General features: G+C 42.3%; 1 protein-coding gene across 2 annotated transcripts in view; it reads right to left on the reverse strand.

Moving 5' to 3' along the window:
• The window catches only part of DLGAP1 (DLG associated protein 1), a 643533-nt gene that overhangs the window by 143599 nt on the left and 476190 nt on the right, over nucleotides 1-23744 (reverse strand). For both annotated transcript variants that reach the window (XM_054020172.1, XM_054020173.1), the window contains 2 exons: nucleotides 7979-8156; nucleotides 4281-4521 (listed from right to left, as the gene is read on the reverse strand). In XM_054020172.1, the coding sequence (XP_053876147.1) occupies nucleotides 4281-4521; nucleotides 7979-8156 (419 nt within the window). The remainder of the gene's footprint in view (nucleotides 1-4280; nucleotides 4522-7978; nucleotides 8157-23744) is intronic.

The raw sequence follows: 23744 nt of genomic DNA on the forward strand, positions 1-23744 counted from the left end.
TAACCCAGTAATTCCTATAATTCAGGAGAAAGAACAGAAACCTGCAGCAGTCTTTTAAATCCTTCTGCAATGTCCAGTATAGGGCTGCAGGTGCTTCCCTCTCTGGACTTTAAAGAGGCACCTGGAAAAGGAGTAGCAAATGACTAAAGATCTGTTTCTTTATATTATAGTTTTAGGGCCATATTCTCTAACCCACATTCTCTCCTCTCTGGGATCATCTACAATCATCTTTCATTCTCTTACTCATACACTACCCCACCCACATTTTTTCTAAACCACCAAAACTTTTGAGTACAAAAAGAATGGACATTCTTCTTCTGTGGGTTGATTATTAGAATTATTTTAAAATAGAAAACATTTTAAACATAGCTTTTCTCATTCTTAAGAAAAAATCAATTTATTGAAAAGATCTCTCACACTCCCAGGCATCCATTACAGGCTAATAATGGCACCTACGTACTGCAAGCTCTCTGCCTTTAGCTGCATGCTTCCCAACACATTGGAAATGAACTATTATTGTATGATGAAACACACATTTTATGTAAATCCTTCAGTTGCGATTGGGTGCAAATTACATGGATAAATTGTGCACACAGAAAAATGACCTTTCACATTCATAACCCTGTAGTTTGGAAGTTGTTTCTTACTAACCATTGGTTTAGAAGAGAACTGTACTATCACAGTTGTTAAAGATGTTTTGAAGTTTATGATGCGTTGCCAACATACATCCAATAATGCTTACACTTCATATTTTAAATGGTATAAATTAGGCGGCACATTTTTCATAAAAGGACCGAAAAAGTCTTTTGACGATGAAAACCAGTTGAAAAAGTGGCCTTGTAGGGGGAAAGGGATCAGAGACAAGGAACTCAAGCAACTGCAAGAGTGAGATAACACACACAAAAGAGGAAAAAATTAGGGAAGACTGTAGAATTAACAGACCATGGGGAAAAATGGTAGGTGGAATATGAAATGGTTTCTAGCAACTTGAATGTAGAATGAAGTGATGTTTGCGTGAGGCAGTAGAATGGATACAGAGGAATAAGTCAAAAGCAGTAGGCTCTTTTCAATACTCCTCTGGAGAAAACAGCTTGAGAGGCCTTGTTTCTGGCTTTCCTGAATAGGGCTTTGAAAATACAGATTTTGCTTTTGTTCCCTGATCTGTTTTTTTTTTCTTGAGTATGAATTCTGCTGATACTGGTTAGTGGACATCATGATTATCTTTGCACGTCAAACAGCAAGAGTTTTTTTTTTTTTAAAGCAACCATAAATAATTTAAGATTCCAAAAAATCGTCAACCTCATATCTTCTGGTTTCTGTTACAAAGCCAGAACCCCATTAGGATGAAGGGCAGGAGAGTGAGACAGACATGCCCCTCCCCCACTGTTTGCTATCCTGTTTAAGCAAAGTGGCTGAAGGAGTAATTCATTATCACACCTCGTCCCCTCCAATTGTTAAAATGTGCTCACACCACCACAAAGAGGAGGACTTTATGCAGGTTTTATTGTGCAAGAGGATCCTCCCAACCTATCTGCAAGCAGAGGGTCAAATCCTCAGCTTGTATAAATCAGCATAGTTCCACTGAGTGCATTGATTTACACCAGCTGAGGGCTGTTGGGATGGTGTTGAATTACTGTGGGTACATCTACACTACAGCGGGGAGTCGATTTAAGATACGCAAATTCAGCTACGTGAATAGCGTAGCTGAATTCGACGTATTGCAGCCGACTTACTCCGTTGTGAGGACGGCGGCAAAATCGACTTCTGCCGCTTTTTGTCGGCTGCGCTTACTACCACCTCCGCTGGTGGAGTTAGAGCGCCGATTCGGGGATTGATTGTCGCGTCCCGACGGGACGCGATAAATCGATCCCCGAGAGGTCGATTTCTACCCGCCGATTCAGGCGGGTAGTATAGACCAGACCTGTGATTGATATGAGTGAATGTGATGAACATGATTTTGGTATGGCTTGATATGTCCGAATTTGCTAGAGGATTCTGGGAGCAGGGTTCTCTTAACATCAGACATTTGGTATGGAAATTTAATGAGAGTGATCGGAGGCTCTATCTGTGTGTGTGTTTCAACATGGAACTTCAGAACATATCAGCCGAAGGCCAGCTCACCAAGTAAAGAAAACGCAAAAACATGCGATCAGTGAACGTGGCACAGGCTGACTAGGGTCAAAATGACCCTTTTGGATGGCACCACACTAAGAGCTCGAGTGAATGATTTATGAGAGGGTATAAACATCAACTGATTTTTGGTCTCTGTTTTGCAGTCCCTTTTAAAATATTAATTAGGAAAAATCAGTAATGAAATGTCCATAGGGCATATTTCGAGGACATGAGACTCCTTTGAGAGCAGAGGGTATAAATATTAAGAATATCATATGTACAGTTCTTAGTTCCCCAATTAACATCTGAAGAGTTCTGTGACGCTGTAAGACAGAGGGTCCCAGGGTAGCCAACACCCTGCTATGAGGGATTTTTGGAGAACTTTTGAACCAGAGGTCCTCGGGGTAACCAAGACCCTGCTTTGGGGGACATTTGACAGACCAAGTACTTGAGAGAAAAAAGAGAAGAGAAGAAAAAGAAATCTCCATCTAGGGGCTGGTCCACACTGGGGCGGGGGATCGAACTAGGAAATGCAACTTCAGCTATGAAAATAGCGTAGCTGAAGTCGACGTTTCCTAGATCGAACTAAGTTTACTTACTGCGGGTCCAGGTGGTGCAGGCAAGCTCCCCCGTCGACAGCGCTTCCTCCTCTCAGCGAGCAGGAGTTCCACAGTTGACGGGGGAGTGCTTCTGGGATCTATTTATCGCGTCCAGATGAGACGCGATAAATCGATCCCAGAAGATCGATCTCTACCCGCCGAATCGGGCGGGTAGCGTGGACCTAGCCTAGGACTGGTAGCTAAACCTACTTTGTTTGCCAATCAGGATACTGTGTAAGGCCAATATAGTTACGGAGGGTTTATGCTTGGGGAATTGAGGCTTATTAGGGAGACACATTATATAATCTTTTATTGCCTGTGTAATTCTTCCTCCAATAAACTGCTGTGCATCGAGCAAATTGAATCCGAATTTTCACTGGTACCTGCAGTAAGTGAAGGCAATGTAGTAAGTGAAGGCCTAATGAAGGCCCAGTATGAGGCCTGAACCAAACTAAAGTAATGGTCAAGACTTTGCTAATATGAAGCAAAGTAAAGCTGTGAGCAAGAGGCAGGCCCTGCTCACAGAAGTTGGCAAGGAAAGGGCTGATGTTGCATAAATATATATTCATTTAGCATAGTTACAGTATAAACATGGTACCAAGATACACTATAACTGGAACATTCCACAGATAACAGGGAACAGACCAACCCATCCCAATGACAGGGGCAAAAGGGTAAAATGATGGATAGAGTTGTTTTGATCGAACCAACAGGTACAAGGTGCGAGGCGGCACCTTACTACGTAGAGGGGTTGTACCTTGCTGCGTAAAGGGGTTGCACCTCAATACGTCAGGAGTGATGTGTAACTTGTTTGTACCTGTGTATAAAAATGTATCCCTGGGGTGGTGTCTTTGTCCGGCCACGGGGGCAGTGGAAAGTCCCGCCACTGAGCCGGGTCCTTGCCAAGAGGCATCTATTAGTAGTATGCCCGGTAGACTAAGTAATCTACGGGGAACTGCAATTGTGTCTGAGATCGCAATAAACCTGGCCGAGGTGCCTTTGTACCTTACTAGACTCTGTGGTCATTGGGGGTTCTCGTCGGGTTTGCTGTGTCAGCTATCTGCGCAGAGCTGGGGCAGCACACAGAGGGAACACACGCACGCAGCCGAGTGATATCAACAGGAGAAAGCAGAAGCACCACACCGGTAGCCTCTGACAACAGTACCAGTAACAATCTGCCCAGTTGTGGGCCAATTAGGATCCATTTCAACAAGAGCCAGAGTGTGTTGCTCCTGCCCAGCCTAGCTGTAGCTGCATTCCTGGGAATAGGAAGAGTAGCAGATGTGACCTCTTTGTTCTCTCCACCCCTGTGTTTTTGGGTCAGTGGATCTGCATGTCTCTCCTTACACTATTGGCTCTCCTGCTCCCAGGAAGAGCATGGTTCTATGGTATGTGAGGATATGCAGGTTTCCCACAGTCTGGTCCACATATGCAGAAGAAACATAGCATCTCCAGTGCATTTCATGCCTAGCAAGGATTTGGAGCCAGGGTTTTACCACGTGTGTATATATATTGTGCCAACTGGTGCTTTTCTTTTGCCCCCTCCTGAATTCCCTCTTTGTTACTCACCAGTACTGCTCTGGATGGTCCTCACTGTGGTGGCCGTGCGGGGGGGAGATGAGGACCTCAGTGACACGCATTCATCATCTTGGGAACAGCCCTTCTCAATTGCTCTCACATAGCTGTGGCTCCTCATGCGGAAGCAGCCTGGCATTGGCAGATCCAGGGCCTCTACGGCCTGAGACTCTAGTTCGCTGAACACTGACTCGCAGACTGATTCAAACTGACCGTTTACTTCCATCTCACTCACCTGCAGGCCAAGAACAGGTAGTTTCCTGTAATTATATCCCATTAGAGCAATCTATCCTATAATAACATTTACAAACATGGAACAACACTTAAAATTTCCATTAAAAGTTCCCTTCGAACAGTAAATGATTTACACTTTAAACGGTTTTTTTTAATGCAGTAACAATTCTCCAAGAAAAATATACAATGTGCATGTTCAGAGTCAAGAAAATACAGAGCTATGGACATTGAGGGCTCAGCCCCAATCTCATGTAACTAACCCAACTTGGGCCAACAGTAGGGATTAAATCTGGACTTCTAATATTAAGAGTCTGCGCCTCTCCAACTTGAATGAAAGGACTAACTCCCTTGGCTGGCAGCTATAACAGACTATTTAACCCTTTTTTGTGAACCAGCTGCCAGAGAGCCAGGCTCTCCTAGCTTGAGTTACACACAAAACCACATGGGCTTGCAAACTTACAAACTTTGCAGCCATTTGCCAGTGTTTATATGGCAATGGGCACCCACATTTCTAAACTCAGGATTGAGCCTTGAGATTGGTATTAAAATTATAATCACCACCATAGGAAAAATGCACATCTGAAACAATAATGTATACCATGATTTCATTATTTCTCAGGCATTCTAAAGGCACAGAGACCAAGGGAAGATGTGAATGGTTTAGGAAGATATGAAAGATGCTATACTGGGATGAATTTTAAGAAAAAATAGGTAGAGTATCAGGCCATATTTCTGAACAGTGAAATCTATTAGACTGTGGAATAACTTCCTACGGGAAATAGTGGAAAGAGATTGATTGCTTTAAAAAACACTGGACAAAGCACTGGATATTATGTTGTAAAGAACAATCCTACATTGGCAGGGGATAAACTAGATTATCAGATAGGTGACTCCCAGAGCTCACTTCTAGGATTTCTTTTAAACTTCCTATTTTTATTGGCAAGGAAGCCTACACTCTTCGGACCATAGATAGCTTCAACCATCTCACAAATCAATCCGTCTAAATTGGAGTCAAATAGTTTTATCCCACACTTGCAATTTCAGTTTTCTGTTTTCTGCTGGCTTTCTTCATAACTCGGTTTCTACAGCACCTGCTTATACTTTGTGCTAGTGCTGTAGACTCCAACAGCGTGTAATAAGCAGATGATGCCTCTGAATGTCCATATTCAGCAATCCCTGCCTGAGCAGTGCAGACTTCATCTTGGACCAAAGTCAATCCTCTAGCCCATTTATCCTGCATAAAAGTCCCTGGGTGAAATCCTGGCCCCACTGAAGTCACTGGCAAAAACTCAGTGACATCAATGGGGCCAGGATTTCTTAAGTTCAACCAGTGATACTTTTAGATTGCCTTGATAATTATATTATATGAACACAGAGACAGCATTATTTTTATTCCATGAATACTTTAAAATGAAAATTGATCTAAGTCCAAAAAGGAAATCTCCACTGAAAATGTACTATCCAGTTAAATTGGCTTTTACCTTTGCTGGCATAAATTGGAGGTTCAAAATTGTGACAGCGGTGATGGTCATCTATAACATGAGTTATTACCAGTGATTTAGAGCATTGTGACAGGGTCGAGCCAGGTGACTACAGGAGAGTGATCGAAGGCAGATATATTAGCCCCAGGTCCCTTTTCCCTGGGTAAGGTAATGGGGCAGTTCCAGAACAATCAGGAACTTGCTGGAACAAATTAAGGCAGACAGGTCCTCACTGTGGTGGCCGTGCGGGGGGGGGGGGGGGGGGGGGGAAGACAGGCAGACAGGCTAATTAGGACACCTGGAGACAATTAAGAAACTGCTAGAATCAATTAAGACAGGCAGGCTAATCAGGGTATCTGGTTTAAAAAGGACCTCACTTCAGTCAGTGAGGGGCATGTGTGAGGAGCTGGGAGTAAGAGGTGCAAGAAGCTGAGAGTGAGTAGGCATACTGCTGGGGGACTGCGAAGTACAAGCGTTACCAGACATCAGGAGGAAGGTCCTGTGGTGAGGATAAAGAAGGTGTTGGGAGCAGGCCATGGAGAAGTAGCCCAGGGGGTGTAGCTGTCACGCAGCTGTTACAGGAGGCACTATAGACAGCTGCATTCCACAGGGCCCTGGGCTGGAACCCGGAGTAGAGGGCAGGCCTGGGTTCCCCCCATCCCCTCAACTCCCTATTTGATATGTGGGTCCTACCATTGGGGAGGTTTCTGGCCTGTCCCCCGACCCATTAGGTGGGCCAGCAGAGACTGCGGGGATTGTTCTCCTTTTCCCAATGCTGGCCAGTGATGAGGTTAGCCGAATGAATGGCAGGTTTGTGCCACTAACAAAAGGAGCCAAACTGAGGACTGCCGTGAACCTCTGAGGCGAGCAAATCCACCAGAAAGCGCAGAACGTATCAAGTTAGAGGAGGAACTTTATCACAGCATACAACACCAAATGAAATGCAGTGCCTTACACTAGTTGGCAAAAAATACACAACATGCAAGAATACCCTTGCAGAATAACATATCTGACTATGATGTTTTAATGTGCATATTCATTCAAGTTTTCCCAAAGAAAATTACCTTTTATCTTAGCACCGTTTTAGGGCCCAACTCTGTGAAGTACTGAGCATCCTTTGCTCCCACTGTTTTTAAGCAAAGTTGAGGGCACTCAACACATCCCTGCCCTGTGTCCTATTTTGCATGCATGGCAGCTAGGCAGATATGACAGCATGATGACTCCATATGCGTATTTTATATAAGGGCAGGCTATTCTACTGTGTCAACACTCACAATTTAAAATGCCCCAGAGTACACAATATTCAACCGACAGACTGTAGCTGGCACAAAAGAGGATGTTATGATTTTTCAGGAAAATAATGCACATCTTCATAATTAATGTGTGAACCAAACACATATGTACCATGTACATCGTAAAGTCAAAGCTCTATCAGAATTAAAAAAATGTGTAAAAGGAGCTAATAAACCTTTTCAAAATATTGGATTAATGTTAAAACAACAATTGTGGAATAGAAAATACCAGTAACCTTTATTCTTTTTCCCCTCAAACATTTTATGGTCCCCACTCCTTAAAGGAAAACTCATTCTCACTAGGACTCCAAGTCCTACATTTTTAGAAGTGACTCGTTATTTTGTATGCTAAACCTGAAACTTCTTAGAGGGAGTGTTGAGCACCTGTCCACTAAAAATTGGGCCCCTTTAAGACATTTCATGTTGTGCAACCAAAATCACCAAACAATTTTTAAAATTTAGACTATAACATTTTCAAATCTTCTTCCTTCACAAAAATGTACACGAAAAACATCCCCATAAGTCCTTTTAAAATTCAAATGCTTTTGAAAATATGTAATCTGTTGCATGTCTGACTTCAATGCACACACAAAAAGGGTTTCTGGTTCTACATATTGCACATGCAGCTGAATTGGCTGGGGACTGATTTTGATCTTGTCCTTAGCTGTGCATGCTTGCCACCCACCTGACTAATGGTGCTCATGGCTCTCATGTAGCTCTCATTCCGGGAACGGAATTTAGGAGAAGTTAACAGACTTGCAGGGTCCAGACTGTCCAAACTCCTATTGATTGAGACTTCACTCACTGCCCTCAAGTAACTGTGGCTCCGGATTTGAAGTTTTGGAGAGTGTTCGCTGGATATCCTTGAAGGAAACAGTGGGAAAGAGACATTTCATCAAATCCAAATAGCTTAACTGTGACTGGGAATGACAGTAAATTGTTCTGCAGGAAAGTAAGACTCAAACCAGAAATTATGTAACCCTGGGGCATATATAAATTCAGTACAGTACTGCAAATCGGCCAGTTCCAGTTCGCTTATAAGTACAAATTTTATAAGTGCTTGTATACACATGCTAGATGAGTGAACTTGAGTGCCTGGTATTAAATGAGAATATTGATATAATAGGCATCACATAAACTTTGTTGCATGATGATAATCAATGGGACACAGTAATAGCAGGGTACAAAATATATCGGAAGGCCAGAACAGGTCATGCTGGTGGGGGAATGGCACTATATGTGAAAGAAAGTGTAGAGTCAAATATAATAAAAATCTTAAATGAACCAAACTGTACCATAGAATCTCTATGGATAGAAATTCCATGCTTGAATAAGAAGAATACAGTATAACAATAGGGATATACTACCTACCACCCTGACCAAGATGATGAGTGATGGGAAATGCTCAGGGAAATTAGAGGCTATAAAAACAGAAAACTCAACTGTAATGGGGGATTTCAACTATTCCCATAGGTTTCAGAGTAACAGCCGTGTTAGTCTGTATCCGCAAAAAGAAGAACAGGAGTACTTGTGGCACCTTAGAGACTAACAAATTTATTAGAGCATAAGCTTTCATGGACTACAGCCCACTTCTTCGGATGCATATAGAATGGAACATATATTGAGGAGATATATATACACACATACAGAGAGCATAAACAGGTGGGAGTTGTCTTACCAACTCTGAGAGGCCAATTAATTAAGAGAAAAAAAAAAAAACTTTTGAAGTGATAATCAAGCTAGCCCAGTACAGACAGTTTGATAATAAGTGTGAGAATACTTACAAGGGGAGATAGAGTCAATGTTTGTAATGGCTCAGCCATTCCCAGTCCTTATTCAAACCGGAGTTGATTGTGTCTAGTTTGCATATCAATTCTAGCTCAGCAGTCTCTCTTTGGAGTCTGTTTTTGAAGTTTTTCTGTTGTAATATAGCCACCCGCAGGTCTGTCACTGAATGACCAGACAGGTTAAAGTGTTCTCCCACTGGTTTTTGAGTATTTTGATTCCTGATGTCAGATTTGTGTCCATTAATTCTTTTGCGTAGAGACTGTCCGGTTTGGCCAATGTACATGGCAGAGGGGCATTGCTGGCACATGATGGCATATATCACATTGGTAGATGTGCAGGTGAACGAGCCCCTGATGGTATGGCTGATGTGATTAGGTCCTATGATGATGTCACTTGAATAGATATGTGGACAGAGTTGGCATCGGGGTTTGTTACAAGGATAGGTTCCTGGGTTAGTGGTTTTGTTCAGTGATGTGTGGTTGCTGGTGAGTATTTGCTTTAGGTTGGGGGGTTGTCTGTAAGCGAGGACAGGTCTGTCTCCCAAGATCTGTGAGAGTAAAGGATCATCTTTCAGGATAGGTTGTAGATCTCTGATGATGCGCTGGAGAGGTTTTAGTTGGGGGCTGAAGGTGACAGCTAGTGGTGTTCTGTTATTTCTCTTTTTTTTCTCTTAATTAATTGGCCTCTCAGAGTTGGTAAGACAACTCCCACCTGTTTATGCTCTCTGTATGTGTGTATATATATCTCCTCAATATATGTTCCATTCTATATGCATCCGAAGAAGTGGGCTGTAGTCCACGAAAGCTTATGCTCTAATAAATTTGTTAGTCTCTAAGGTGCCACAAGTACAACTATTCCCATACTAACTGGATACATATCACCTCAGGATGGGATGCAGAGATAAAGTTTCTTGACACCATAAATGACTGCTTCTTGGAGCAGCTAGTCCTGGAAACCAAAAGATGAGCGGCAATTCTTGATTTAGTCCTAAGTGGAGCGCAGGATCTGGTCCAGAGGCTGAAACACTTGATAATAGCGACCATAACTAAAGCTCCGATTTTGTCATGGATATTTTTAGTAAACATCAGGGACAGGTCATGGACAAAAAACAAAAAGTCACGGAAGCCGTGACCTGTCCCTGACATTTACTAAAAACATCCCTGACAAAATGGGGAGGGACTGGAGCTGAGGGGGACCCCCCACTGCCCTGCAGGGCTGGGAGCTGCAGGGGAGTGTGTCCCCTGTTGCTCGAGGCAGTAGGGGAGCTGCAGGGTGGGGCCTACTAGTGGCAGCATTTGGGATCTGCAGGGGCCCCCCCGCCCGCAACCACTGAGCAGCTCCAGGGTCCCTCTGCTGCTGTCGCTGGTGACTAGGAGCTGCCACGGGGCCCTGGCTGCTTGTAGCGGCTAAGCTGCTGCAGGGGAGACCCCTGCCAGTGGCAGTGGCTGGGCAACTCAGGAATCACCACCGGCGGTGCCAGGTGGTCAATTGAAGGGGGTCCCACCACCTGCAGCTGCTGGGCAGCTATGGGAGGGCCCCCCGTTGACCACGGAGGCTGGGCTGCTGTGGGGCCCCTGCTGCCACCAGTGGCTGGTAAGCTGCAGGGCCCTCAATGTCATGGAGCTTGCTGGAAGTCACGGATTCTGTGACTTCCACGTCCTTCGTGACATAATCTTAGCCTTAACCATAATACAATTAAATTTAACATCCCTTGGGTAGGGTGGGGTGGGAGAGAGACACCCAAAGAAGCCCACCACAGTATCATTTAACTTCAGAAAGGAGAATAATAATAGGATATAATAATAGGACACTATAATAGGAACCTAGTTAAAGAGAAATTAAAAGATACAGTCCCAAAAGTGAGATGCCTGCAAGATGCAAGGAAACTTTTTAAAAACACCATAGTAGAAGCTCAAATTAAATGTATACCCCAAATTAAAAACATAGTAAGAAGACCAAAAAAAGTGCCACCCTGGCTAAAAAACAAAGTAAAATGAAGTGGTTAGAGGCAAAAAGGCATCCTTTAGAAACAAAGAATCCTACTGAGGAAAATAGAAAGGAACATAAACTCTGGCAAAACAAGTGAAAAGGTATAATTACAGGCCAAAGGTACAATCTGGTTCATTTCAGATTTTTATTATATTTGACTCTATGCTTTCTTTCACATATAGTGCCATTCCCCCACCAGCATGACGTATTCTGTCATTCGTATATATTTTGTACCCTGGTATTACTGTGTCCCATTGATTATCATCATTCCAACAAGTTTATGTGACGCCTATTATATCAATGTAAGGCCAAAAAAGAATTTGAAGAGCAGTTAGCCAAAGCTCATAAACTAACAGCAATTTTTTTTTAAGTACTCCAGAAGCAGGAAGCTTTTTAAACAATCAGTGGGGCCACTGGACAATCGAGGTGCTAAAGGAGCATTCGAAGAAGATAAAGCCATTGCGGAGAAGTTAAATGAATTATTTGCTTCAGTCTTCACTGCAGAGGATGTGAGGGAGGTTCCCACACCTGAGCCATTATTTTTAGGTGAGAAATCTGAGGAACTGTCCCAGACTGAGGTGTCATTAGAGGAGGGTTTGGAACAAATTGATAAATTTGTAGTAAGATGGTATTCACCCAACAGTTCTGAAGGAACTCAAATGCAAAATTGCAGAACTATTAACTCTGGTATGTAACCTATCATTTAAATCAGCTTCTGTACCAGATGAGTGGAGAATAGCTAATGAGATGCCAATTTTTTAAAAAGCCTCCATATCCTGGCAATTACAGACCAGTAAGTTTAACTACTGTGTCAGGCAAATTGGTTGAAACTACTGTAAAGAAGAGAATTATCAGACGCATAGGTGAACATGATTTGTTGGGGGCAGAGTGAACACGGCTTTTGTAAAGGGAAATCATGCCTCCCCAATCTGTTAGAATTCTTTGAGGGTGTGAACAAGCGTGTGGACAAGGGTGATCTAGTGCAGCGGTTCTCAAACTTTAGTAACCCAAGGACCCTCATTTTGATTTAAAATTTTGCCGTGGACCCCCAAACCCCCTGCTCAGCCCTAGGCCCCGCCCCCACTCCACCCCTTCCCCCAAGACCCCACCCCAAAATCTTCTTATCCCTGCTCCACTCCTGCCCCTCCTGTTCCCAGCCTCTTTCCACCCCCTCCCCCAAGTGCCCCAGTCCCCCATCCTCCCTCTCCTTCTCTGCACCTCCTGCACTCCAAAGGAACAGGTTCCCCGGTGTGCAAGGGGTGCTGGAAGGGAGGGGGATGAGTTAATCAGCAGGGCCCACGGATCTCCTGGACTTCCCTCACCGACCCCAGTTTGAGAAATGCTGATCTAGTGGATCTAGTGTACTTTCAGGAAGCATTTGACAAGGTCCCACACTGATAGCTCTTAAGCAAAGTAGGTAGTTATGGGATAAGAGGGAAAGTCCTCTCATGGATCAGTGACTGTTTAAAAGACAGAAAACAAAGGGTAGGAATAAATGGTCAGTTTTCAGAATGGAGAAAGCTAAATAGTGGTGTCCCCCATGGGTCTGTACTGGGACCAGTGCTATTCAACATATTCATAAATAATCTGGAAAAAGGGGTAAACAGTGAAGTGGCAAAATTTGCAGATGATACAAAATCACTCAAGATAGTGAAGTCCAAAGCAGACTGCAAAGAATTACAAAGGGATCTCACAAAACTAGGTGATTGGGCAACAAAATGACAGATGAAATTCAATGTTGATAAATGCAAAGTAATGTACACTGGAAAACAGAATCCCAACTATACATATAAAATGATGGAGTCTAAATTAGCTGTTACCACTCAAGAAAGAGATCTTGGAGTCACTGTGGATAGTTCTCTGAAAACATCAGCTCAGTGTGCAGCAGAAGTCAAAAAAGCTAATGGAATGTTAGGAACCATTAGGAAACAAATAGATAATGAGACAGAAAATATCATATTGCCTCTATATAAATCCATGGTACTCCCTCATCTTGAATACTGTGTGCAGATGTGGTCACACCATCTCAAAAAAGATATAGTGGAATTGGCAATGATTAAGAGTATGGAACAGCTTCTGTATGAGGAGAGATTAAAAAGACTGGGACTTTTCAGCTTGGAAGAGAGACAACTAAGAGAGGATATGATAGATGTCTATAAAATCTTGACCTGTATGGAGAAAGTGAATAGGGAAATGTTATTCCCTCCTTCACAGAACACAAGAATTACGGGTCACCCAATGAAATTAATAGGTAGCAGGTTTAAAACAAACAAAAGGAACTACTCCTTCACACAATGCACAGTCAACCAGTGGAACTTGTTGTCAGGTGATGTTGTGAAGACCTAAACTATAATAGGGTTCAAAAAAGATCTAGATAGGTTCATGGGGATAGCCTCGTCAATGGCTATTAGCCAGGATGGTCTGGGATACAACTCCATGCTCTGAGTGTCCCTAGGCCAGTGTTTGCCAGAAGCTGGGAGTGGACGAAAGGGGATGGATCACTTGATTGCCTGTTCTGTTCATTCCCTCTGAAGCACCTTGCATTGGCCACTGTCAGAAGACAGAATATGGGTTAGATGGAGCATTGGTCTGATCCAGTCTGACCATTATGATGTTCTTATATACCCAAACTGACTTTCCATTTTGTTTGGTAGGTTTTGGGGGTTTTTTGTTTGTTTGTTTTGGTAAATCAAGGACAAATCAGTCACAACATCATAATCTGCACTATATTTATTGACAGACTAGTCCAAAGCAAAACTTCATGCTGTAATGACAACAGCAGAGGTGAGCTTTATGGGAACCATAGCAAGTAGTGCAATGGGTGTTACTTTTAAAGCAATTAGACAATGGACTACTGTTTGCATTAAGAGTAAAGTGCTGAAGGATACACATTCCATTATTAAAAGAGCAGTGAAGACATGGTGAGTGCCGTCAAAGAAATGGCTGTTTCAAACATAATATACTGAAGGAATCTCATTACAACGACCATCAATAAGGGGGACGGGGAGTCCAGAAGAAAAGACCTAGGGGAAAGCCATATAGTTGACTGGGTCATCAAGCACAGAGCTGCTGAGCATCTACTGTTCGTACTGAAATCAGTGGGAGTTGTAGGTGCTCAGTTCCTCTTAGGGTTTGTTTCATAGGGAGGTAACCTGGTGCTAATCTTTTGCAATATACATTTGATACATAGATAGGGTATGTATTTTATAGCATATTCCAGTTTGACGTGACAGCTTGCTTCTTATGGAATTCTAGGAGATAAGGGCCGCTAACTGTAAATCAATTACATATGATGTACACAAAATGCAGCTGGGGTCATTGGACAACCTAACCCTATAGTAAATCATTCCAAGAATATACTGCTATATGGGTGTAATTTGGTTACATTCAATAGTTATTTTGGATAGTGACAATAGCTGCCAGGCTGTAGGCATTTTTCATGTCAAACAGCTATTTTCCATTTTCAGGAAACACATTAAGTAGCTTGTAAATGCACATTCATTTAAATTCAAAAGTTTGAAAAGTCCATTTCTGTTTTTCCACCTATAATGAACACATCATTAGAAAAATAGGGAACTGACTAGAAGCAATATAGCTAAAGGTCCTCTTTCATCACACTGGGCCAGACAGACTAATGATAAATACATTTCCTTAACTGATGTGTTATTTGACCCAAAGCAACAATATTGTCATCGTAAGTGGGAATAATATTTTGTATGGATTCCAGTGTCAATAGTGACCCTCTAGTTGTGATTTCGTATACTGAAATTGTAGCAAAGGAAATCATCTCTCATTTACAGGACAAATGCTATTTAAAATTATTGCACTGCCTTGTTCATCATAGTTATCTGATCATGCACATTTCAAATATTTTTGTTAGTAAAACATTTCAGAGATGCTGTTTTGGGACAGGTTAGAGAGGGTCCCTTATGCTGGGGTTGAGGGAATCGTTTTTAGACTTGCAACTCATTTGATGTTTTGTTGAGTCCTGACACTGAAGAATTTCTTGAAAGGAAAGAAAACTTATTTGAGTTTCCACAAGTTTATCTCCAATAATGAGGGGTTTTGGAGTATTTGGAAAAACAATTATAACTTCAGTTCATCTTTTGATTTCTCTCTCTCTGAGTTTGTAGCCAACTGTATTTCTGTTATCCATTGCAGACTCATTTACTGAGCTGGGTGTCCAAATTTTATATGAACAGTGGCTGACAACACTGGAACCTTACTAGGCACAGCAGGGCCACATATTCTTTTGCCCAAAATGGAACAAATTGCAGCCTCAGCCATTCAAAGCTACAAGTCCCTATATGAAATGCTCCATCTGAGCAACTTTCTATGTAGATAAAGATGGCACAATATGGTCTCCAAGGGCTGTATCACCATATAAAGAGGATGGCAACCACACACCAAAGTGCTCTCCATCATGGCCTTCCACTTAAACAAACAGCTTCAGAGATTTTTTTTTTTAAAGAGCACTGAGTGCAGTAAATGTTGAAAGGAACAGCTCTTCTACATCAAACATGTTTCCGCCCCCTGCCCCGGAATGCCCTCAGTTTCTTACAAAGTTGGCATTGTCACAATCTGGGCCAGCTCCAGGCACCAGCTTGCCAAGCAGGTGCTTGGGGTGGCCACTCCAGAGAGGGGCGGCAGGTCCAACTATTCGGTGGCAATTCGGCGGACAGAGCCTCACTACCGCTCGGAGCGAAGGACCTCCTGCTGAATTGCCGCCGCAGATTGCGATCGTGTTTTTTTTTTTTTTTTTGCACCACTTGGGGCAGCCAAAACCCTGGAGCCGGCTCTGGTCACAATATTGAACGAGTCAGTTTTCCATTGTGAAATGGAAACCTCACTACTGTGTGTTTATGTCTGTGTATGAATGAATGAGAATGAGAGACAAAAAACACAATATTAATCATAAGAAACACACACACAAGGCTGACTTTAAAGAGAACCTGTGTGCCATTCTGTGTTTACTTTCTGCAAGCAATTACAGATATTGTGCACTCAAATAGCTAATAGTAGTTATTTGTATGTGCAGTTTCCCAACTGCACACATAAGTCTGGTAACTGTCTACATATATTAGGTGTGCAGTTTGATTGTGTAATTGTACACATAACTAGTTTAATGGTTAGACCCCATGCGTAATTATGACAATACTGTAAAACCTATTAATAACAACTGGAATGCCATGTTCTCTGGACGATGTAATAAAATGAATTTGAACAATATATTATTAGAGAATTATTATTAAAGAATTCTGCCACCATTTGAAGACTGGTCATTCATTTGCCTTCTTCAAGCAGTGAGTCAGTAATTGGATGGACTAGATATAAAAAATATTCAGATTACTCTTGGGGCAATAATTCCAGATTTCCAAATGGAATCTGGAATTCCATTTAAGATACTCTCCAGCAGTGCTCAAACACAACACACACACACACACACACACACACACACACACAGAGAACACTAAAAATAAAATGACTGACCTACCTATCACCTCTGTTTGTGGCTGGCAGAGCCTTTTAATAACAATTTACCAAAACCTGATTAGTAGATCTCTTGGAAATAATTCACTGTATATAATTTACTTGGAGCACTGAAAATACGCATAAAATCCAAGTTAAATGAATAATTCATCACAAAAAAATTATCAGATGAATACAAACTATTACACTGCTCTCTTTTGAGCTGCAAGCAGATCAGAAGGACCTCAAATATATTTGTTAAACAAATTAATTCATTTTTTGTTTTATTTTATGGATTGATTGTAAGCAGGTTGCTGCCCGTATTCAATATTTGATATAAAAAATTCAAACTGTGTTGATTATTTGCAAATTAATCAAATACGTCACCTGGTGTTGTTTCTGTTCATTGATTGGATGAGCATGCAAGCACTGAATATAACAAATCACAAAACTCAATGCACAAGTATTGTCAAATTAAAATTTGTTTTTTGTAAATACCCAGGCATGCATCTTTGAAATTTGCTTTCTGCAAATGTCTGGTCCACTGTAACGAGTGATACAGATACCTTAGTCATCAACAGGGAACAAACTTGGGATATTCAGTACCAAAAACAAAGACCTCACCGGCTTGGGCTAAAGGAGATCTCCCCATGGCTATAAGAAGCAAGTTGTTCTGGTCAGAGGGACCTGCCATCAGATGGAGACATGATCACGTGCCCTATGCACCACTAAACTTTGATTGCTTGAATGTTCATGGAAAGCAAATACAAAAGAGGCATGAATCCATGTGAAAATTTGAGCATGTATTTGCACATTTTTTTGCAGTATTTTCCCAGTTCCATACAAAATCACCTAATTTCTCTGCCATGGTATGTGCTTTCTTATTGTTTCTGGATGTGGGTGGTCAAAGCAAATAGGTTTTTTTCTGACTTATTTTGGTCAGATAGTTGGTCCTTAACTATACAACTGACCAGTTCAGCACGTGTCTGGGAATGTGTTTCACAGGTGGCTACTTATCATACTGCTGGTTTACATGACAGATGGGGCGCCATGCAGGGACTGAGATTTTGGCAGCCATTAGAGGAAGTGACTGTTGCTCACTGATGACCATATTCACAGGTTTCACTAAGTTTAAAAACGGTGGAAAAAATAACTAAGGTTTAAAAGACAGGCAAGGAGTGCATACAGATAGCTAAACTGTTGTTGAAGGCATCCCTTATATAGCAAAAGAGTTATTTAACAGCTCCATACATGTTCAGGACTGGCACTTTATAAATGTGTAATAAATCATTATCATCGTCATATTCCACAATAACTATACAATAGTCTTTAAAGAATAGCTGAAAAGCCACAGGAAACTTTGAAAAACATTCTGTTTAGGAATAAATCTGCCAATATATCATAGTTTCAAGTTTTCACTTCCTTAGTTTATTATCAGCGACTTCAACCAACTATGATTCACAGAGGATTATGACTATGGGCAAGATCTACAGCTGAAGTGAAATGGCTTAGCTAGCTCCACTGACTTCAGTATATACTATGATTAGCAGCACGAGCAGATGCTCTCAAAGATCCTGGAACCAGCTCCTCTGGTGTGTTGCATCCTCTTTGCATTGCACTGCCTGTCTACATGACTCAGGGATGATCACTCAAGTACAAGAGTGGCCCTGAAGGGAGAGGCAAAGAGCTTACTTACACAGGGCTTGTATACTAGACCCCTGCGACTAGTAGGATGGAAAGATAAAGGTGTGGTTGGGGTGCCCTTAAGCTTATCTTGATTTGATCTTTTGTGGCCACTGAAAGATGGTGTAATTTAGGGAAGCCTTCAGGCAGCTTTAACACAGCACAAAGAGGACAACTTTTATCTATAATATCTAAGCACCATACAAACAGTAGTGAATTGATCCTTACCAAATCGCTGTGAGACACGGGGAGTATTATTAGCCCCAAGATGCAGAACTGAGGCAAAGAAGATGTAGGGCCTGGTGCTGCGAGCCTTACTCACACAGCGCACAGTGTGCTCCATTCATTTGCATCATTCATTTCAATGAGACTACTCACAGAGTAAGGTACTGCTCAATATAAGTAAGTGTGGGAGAATCTAGCCCTAAATGATTTTCCCAATGTCACACAGGTGGGGGCGAAGGACCTGTCTTGGTGGGGGCAAAGGACCTGTCTGGCTTTAAGATTAAGCTAGATAAGTTTATGGAGGGAATGGTTTAATGGAAAAACATGATTTTAGCCAAAGGAATACCGTGCCATGGCAGGTAAATAGTATAATGGCTAACAAGGGTCAGGCTGGAGACTGTTGCCTACATGCTCGGGGTTCTACTGATCGCCATATTTGGGGTCGGGAAGGAATTTTCCTCCAGGGTAGATTGGCAGAGGCCCTGGAGGTTTTTCGCCTTCCTCCGCAGCATGGGGCAGGGATCGCTAGCAGGAGGATTCTCTGCCAATTGAAGTCTCTAAGCCACAGGATTTGGGGACTTCAACAGCAGAGTCAAGGGAAAGGGTAGGGACGGCTTTGTGGCCTGCAGCATGCAGGGGATCAGACCAGATGATCATAATGGTCCCTTCTGACCTTAAAGTCTATGAGTCTATGAGGAAGCCTGTGACAAAGGCAACAAGTGAATTCTAGTCCAGTGTCTAAACCAGGGGTGACCAACCTGTGGCTCCGGAGTCACATGCAACTCTTCAGAAGTTAACATGCGGCTCCTTGTATAGGAACAGACTCCAGGGCTGGAGCTACAGGCGCCAACTTTCCAATGTGCCCCTGGTTCTGCCACAGGCTCTCCCCTGAGCCTGCTGTGCCCTCACTCCTCCTCCCCTCCCCCCCGAGCCTCCTGCATGCCACGAAACAGCTGATCGAGAGGTGCGGGGAGGCGCTGATCAGCGGGACTGCTGGTGGGCAGGAGGCGCTGGGAGGAGCTGCTGATGTATTACTGTGGCTCTTTGGTAATGTACATTGGTAAATTCTGGCTCCTTCGCAGGCTCAGGTTGGCCACCCCTGGTCTAAACCATAATATAATTGAGGATCAGAACAGTGCAAAGGAAAACTTTTAGCCCTCTTTGCACACCTCTTTGTGACTAGTGCTCTGTGAAAATTGGCCATACCCGAGGTGGCCCCTGACATTTATTCAAATACACTTATGGGGTAAAACTATGTTAGCAGGATTGTGTCTGAATGCAGTGCTTCTGAATGTTTTACAGGAAGAGCCACTATATCTTCAAATTGACTCTGAGATGCAAAAGGTAAGATGGACAAGGAGGATTTTTCTATTTACAAGAACAGGGAAAAATCTGATGATAGGAATATTTCCTTTTATTTTTGAGAGGAGATTGGAAAAATTGTACTTGTGCTGTCTATGGCAAATGTATTAAATGATCATATGATCAGTGCAGACAGTACCTCCACCAATAGGTGGTGCAGTGTCTTTATCTTAGTGTTAAGTTGTTGTGTACTTTGATATTACGTTGTTGTCTTGGTTTGAGGCAGGGCGAGACAGTGGCACTAGGAGGATATTCAGTCCTGCCCATATGTGCTGGGGTTGATACTTGCAGTGTTCCAATAAATCCTTTGATTTCTGTAAGCAAGTATTACAATATTTCACTTGTGCATGAAAAGGAGTGTAGAGTTGGGAGAATGTGTCGGCAGTGACTGACTTTTTTGTGTGTTTTTTTTTGTTTTGAAAGCTCTGACAATAAAATAAGATATCCCTGAGAAAATATAATTAGATGGTCTTCTGCATTTCAATGTGCAAATTCATAGCACAAAGCAGAGTGTTGTGCCACATGGGTTCCTTGTCATGTCAATATTAAGTGTCATAGCTGTACAAGACAAAAGGAAATGGTGCTGTGTCCAGAAATATGTAATGAATACCTCCACTAGTCAGGCTGTGAGGAGCAGCCAGTGTAGAAATATATTTTAACTCATCTTTAAAAAAAAATCTTTGCCTCTTGCTGGTTAAACATCCCAGAATTCATTTTTCTAGGCTATCCCTGATAGCATAGTTCCCATGGAGCTAATTAATTCTATGCTGAATGCACCCTCTCCCCCAACCTGGCTGGTGGGAGCATCCAGCGCTTAGTTCTGTGTTTAACTATATTTTCATTGTGGATTTTGCTTTAAGGGAAAAATCATCTGCTGTCTGATGCTAAGTAAAAGCAGAAGGACACCAATGAAGAACATGCACAGAACAAAGCCATTCAAGCGTATTAATCTTATTCCCGTCATGACATGGGTCATCAAATGGGTAATTTTATTGCTGTTGCTCTTGCATTATGTTGTGTTAACTTTTCATTGCACAGTGTACAAGGCTGTCACATTACAGAAATTGGCAAGGGCAGAATATCAACTGATTTGTGCATTTGTTCTCACTAGAAGTTTGCCACATTTTGAAAAACCTCCTTTCCCGTATTTTTTTAAATAATATGATTGTCTTGCTAAGGGGTTCGCACTTTGAAGATAAAATCTTAGTACATGTCATGGTACAGTTGCTATGGAGCCAGCCATGAGAAAGAAAAACAAAAACTTGCACATAATGAGAATATCTTTCTTGCTGAGCAGAAATTCAACAGCAATAGTACAAAAGTGGCAGCTGTTTCCCTTTTGATTCTAAGACTCCATTAATCAGATTATAAATCATTCTAACTATACAGACCAATTGGCATTCATCCCCATTAATCATGTGGGGTATGCATTATTTTATTAATAATACCTTACATGTCTTTTTGAGGTGGATCAGATGTCAGACAGAGACAGGATGAGAAGGGGCAGTGACTTCAGTGTTTTTTCACTCATATTTGTCTCTCTGCCTGATATTACAGGCTTTAATATGGCTGAACAAGATATCACTTAAAAAATTAATCCAAAACTCAGCTCTGTTAAATGCCACACTGCTTTCTGATGTGTCTATCTCCAGCTGGCAAAATGTGCTGTTTTTCTGTATAAGCACATGGTGTCCTGCCAGAGAGCCCTTATTTATTTGATAGATAAAGGACAAGAGGACCTTGATCAATTTATATTCATAAACATTTTTCAAAAGCACAATTTCTTTAAAGCTACCTGTGACTGGCTGGCCATGAAGTCACTGCCAGAATCAATCTAGAAACCATTCTTTTACAACTAGCTGTGGTCCCAGATGATCTCATGATGGTCTTTGTTTCTGAGGTTGTGCTGTAAGGACCATGGGCCAAAATCAAGGGCATCTTCAGTCTTTAATTTTGATACCACTCTGTGCTTCATCTATTAATGTCTTAGCTCTTATTATACAATGAAGCCATATATGTACATAGTGCCTTTCATCTCAAAGGATCCCAAAACATCATATACAAACAAAAGAATAGGCCAAATAATTAGGGATGCTTTCACCCACTACTGGAATGCTGCATTTCACCTTAGGGTGAAATGCAGCAGTGTTTAACTGTGCACAGCAAAGCTACACAACAGTTATGGACAAATGAAGCAGAGAATATGATAGTGAATTGAATCTACAGGGGAAAATCTAGATAGGCATGATATCATGCAGGTGGTATTCTCTTCAATCCTTCCTGTCAAAGGCAGGGGCCCGGGCAGAGACAGTTGCATCATGGAGGTGAATGTCTGGCTGCGAAGATGGTGTTGCCAGGAGGGCTTTGGCTTCCTCGACCATGGGATGCTATTCCAGGAAGGACTGATAGGCAGAGATGGCGTTCATCTTTCGAGGAGGGGAAAGACCCTATTTGGCACAGACTGGCTAACCTAGTGAGGAGGGCTTTAAACTAGGTTCGACGGGGACAGATGAGCAAAGCCCACAGGTAAGTGGAGAACATTTAGACCTGGGAGATGGGTTGGAAATAGGAGGGACCATGGGCTATAATGGCAGAGAGAAAGGAGGGTAAGGGCAAAAATGGGAGGCAAGATCAAATCAGTATCTTAGATGCCTATATACAAATGCGAGAAGTATGGGTAAAAAGCAGGAAGAACTGGAAGTGCTAAAATAAATAAATACAACTATGACATTGTTGGCATCACCGAAACTTGGTGGGATAATACACGATTGGAAAGTTGTTGTGGATGGGTACAGCTTGCTCAGGAAGGATAGACAGGGGAAAAAGGGAGGAGGTGTTGCCTTATATATTAATAACGTACACACTTGAACTGAGGTGGAGATGGACATAGGAGACGGAAGTGTTGAGAGTCTCTGGGTAAAAGGCTAAAAGGGGTAAAAAACAAGGGTGATGTCATGCTAGGAATCTACTACAGGCCACTAACCAGGTGGAAGAGGTGGATGAGGCTTTTTTTAAACAACTAACAAAATCATCCAAAGCCCAAGATTTGGTGGTGATGGGGGACTTCAATTATCCAGATATATGTTGGGAAAATAACACAGCGGGGCGCAGACGATCCAATAAGTTCTTGGACTGCATTGCAGACAACTTTTTATTTTAGAAGGTTGAAAAAGCTACTGGGGGGAAGCTGTTCTAGATTTGATTTTAACAAATAGGGAGGAACTCGTTGAGAATTTGAAAGTGGAAGACAGCTTGGGTGAAAGTGATCATGAAATCATAGAGTACACAATTCTAAGGAAGGGTAGAAGGGTAGAAGGGAGTACAGTAAAATAGAGACAATGGATTTCAGGAAGGCGGATTTTGGTAAGTTCAGGGAGCTGATAGGTACAGTCCCATGGGAATCAAGACCGAGGAGAAAAACAACTGAGGAGAGTTGGCAGAATTTCAAAGGGACACTATTAAGGGCCCAAAAGCAAGATATTCCGCTGGGTAAGAAAGATAGAAAATATGGCAAAAGACCAGTTTAGCTTAACCACGAGATCTTGCATGAGATCTAAAAAATAAAAAGGAGTCAAATAAAAAATGGAAACTAGGACAAATTATGAAGGATGAATATAGGCAAACAACACAGGAATGCAGGGGCAAGATTAGAAAGGCAAAGGCACAAAATGAGCTCAAACTAGCTACAGGAATAAAGGGAAACAAGAAGACTTTTTATCAAATACATTAGAACAGTGGTCCCCAACGCGGTGCCCGCAGGTGCCATGGCGCCCGCCGGGGCATCTATGTGCACCAGCATACTGGCCGGCGGACGAGCATCTGCTGAAATGTCGCCGACAAGCATCATCATCCAGAGGCGTCGCTGCCAAAATGCTGCTGATTTTCGGCGGCATTTCGGCAGTGACGCCTATTGATGTTGCCACTTCTCGGCGGCA

Source organism: Malaclemys terrapin, chromosome 2, assembly GCF_027887155.1.
Source record: "Malaclemys terrapin pileata isolate rMalTer1 chromosome 2, rMalTer1.hap1, whole genome shotgun sequence".
Classification (NCBI taxonomy): domain Eukaryota; kingdom Metazoa; phylum Chordata; order Testudines; family Emydidae; genus Malaclemys; species Malaclemys terrapin.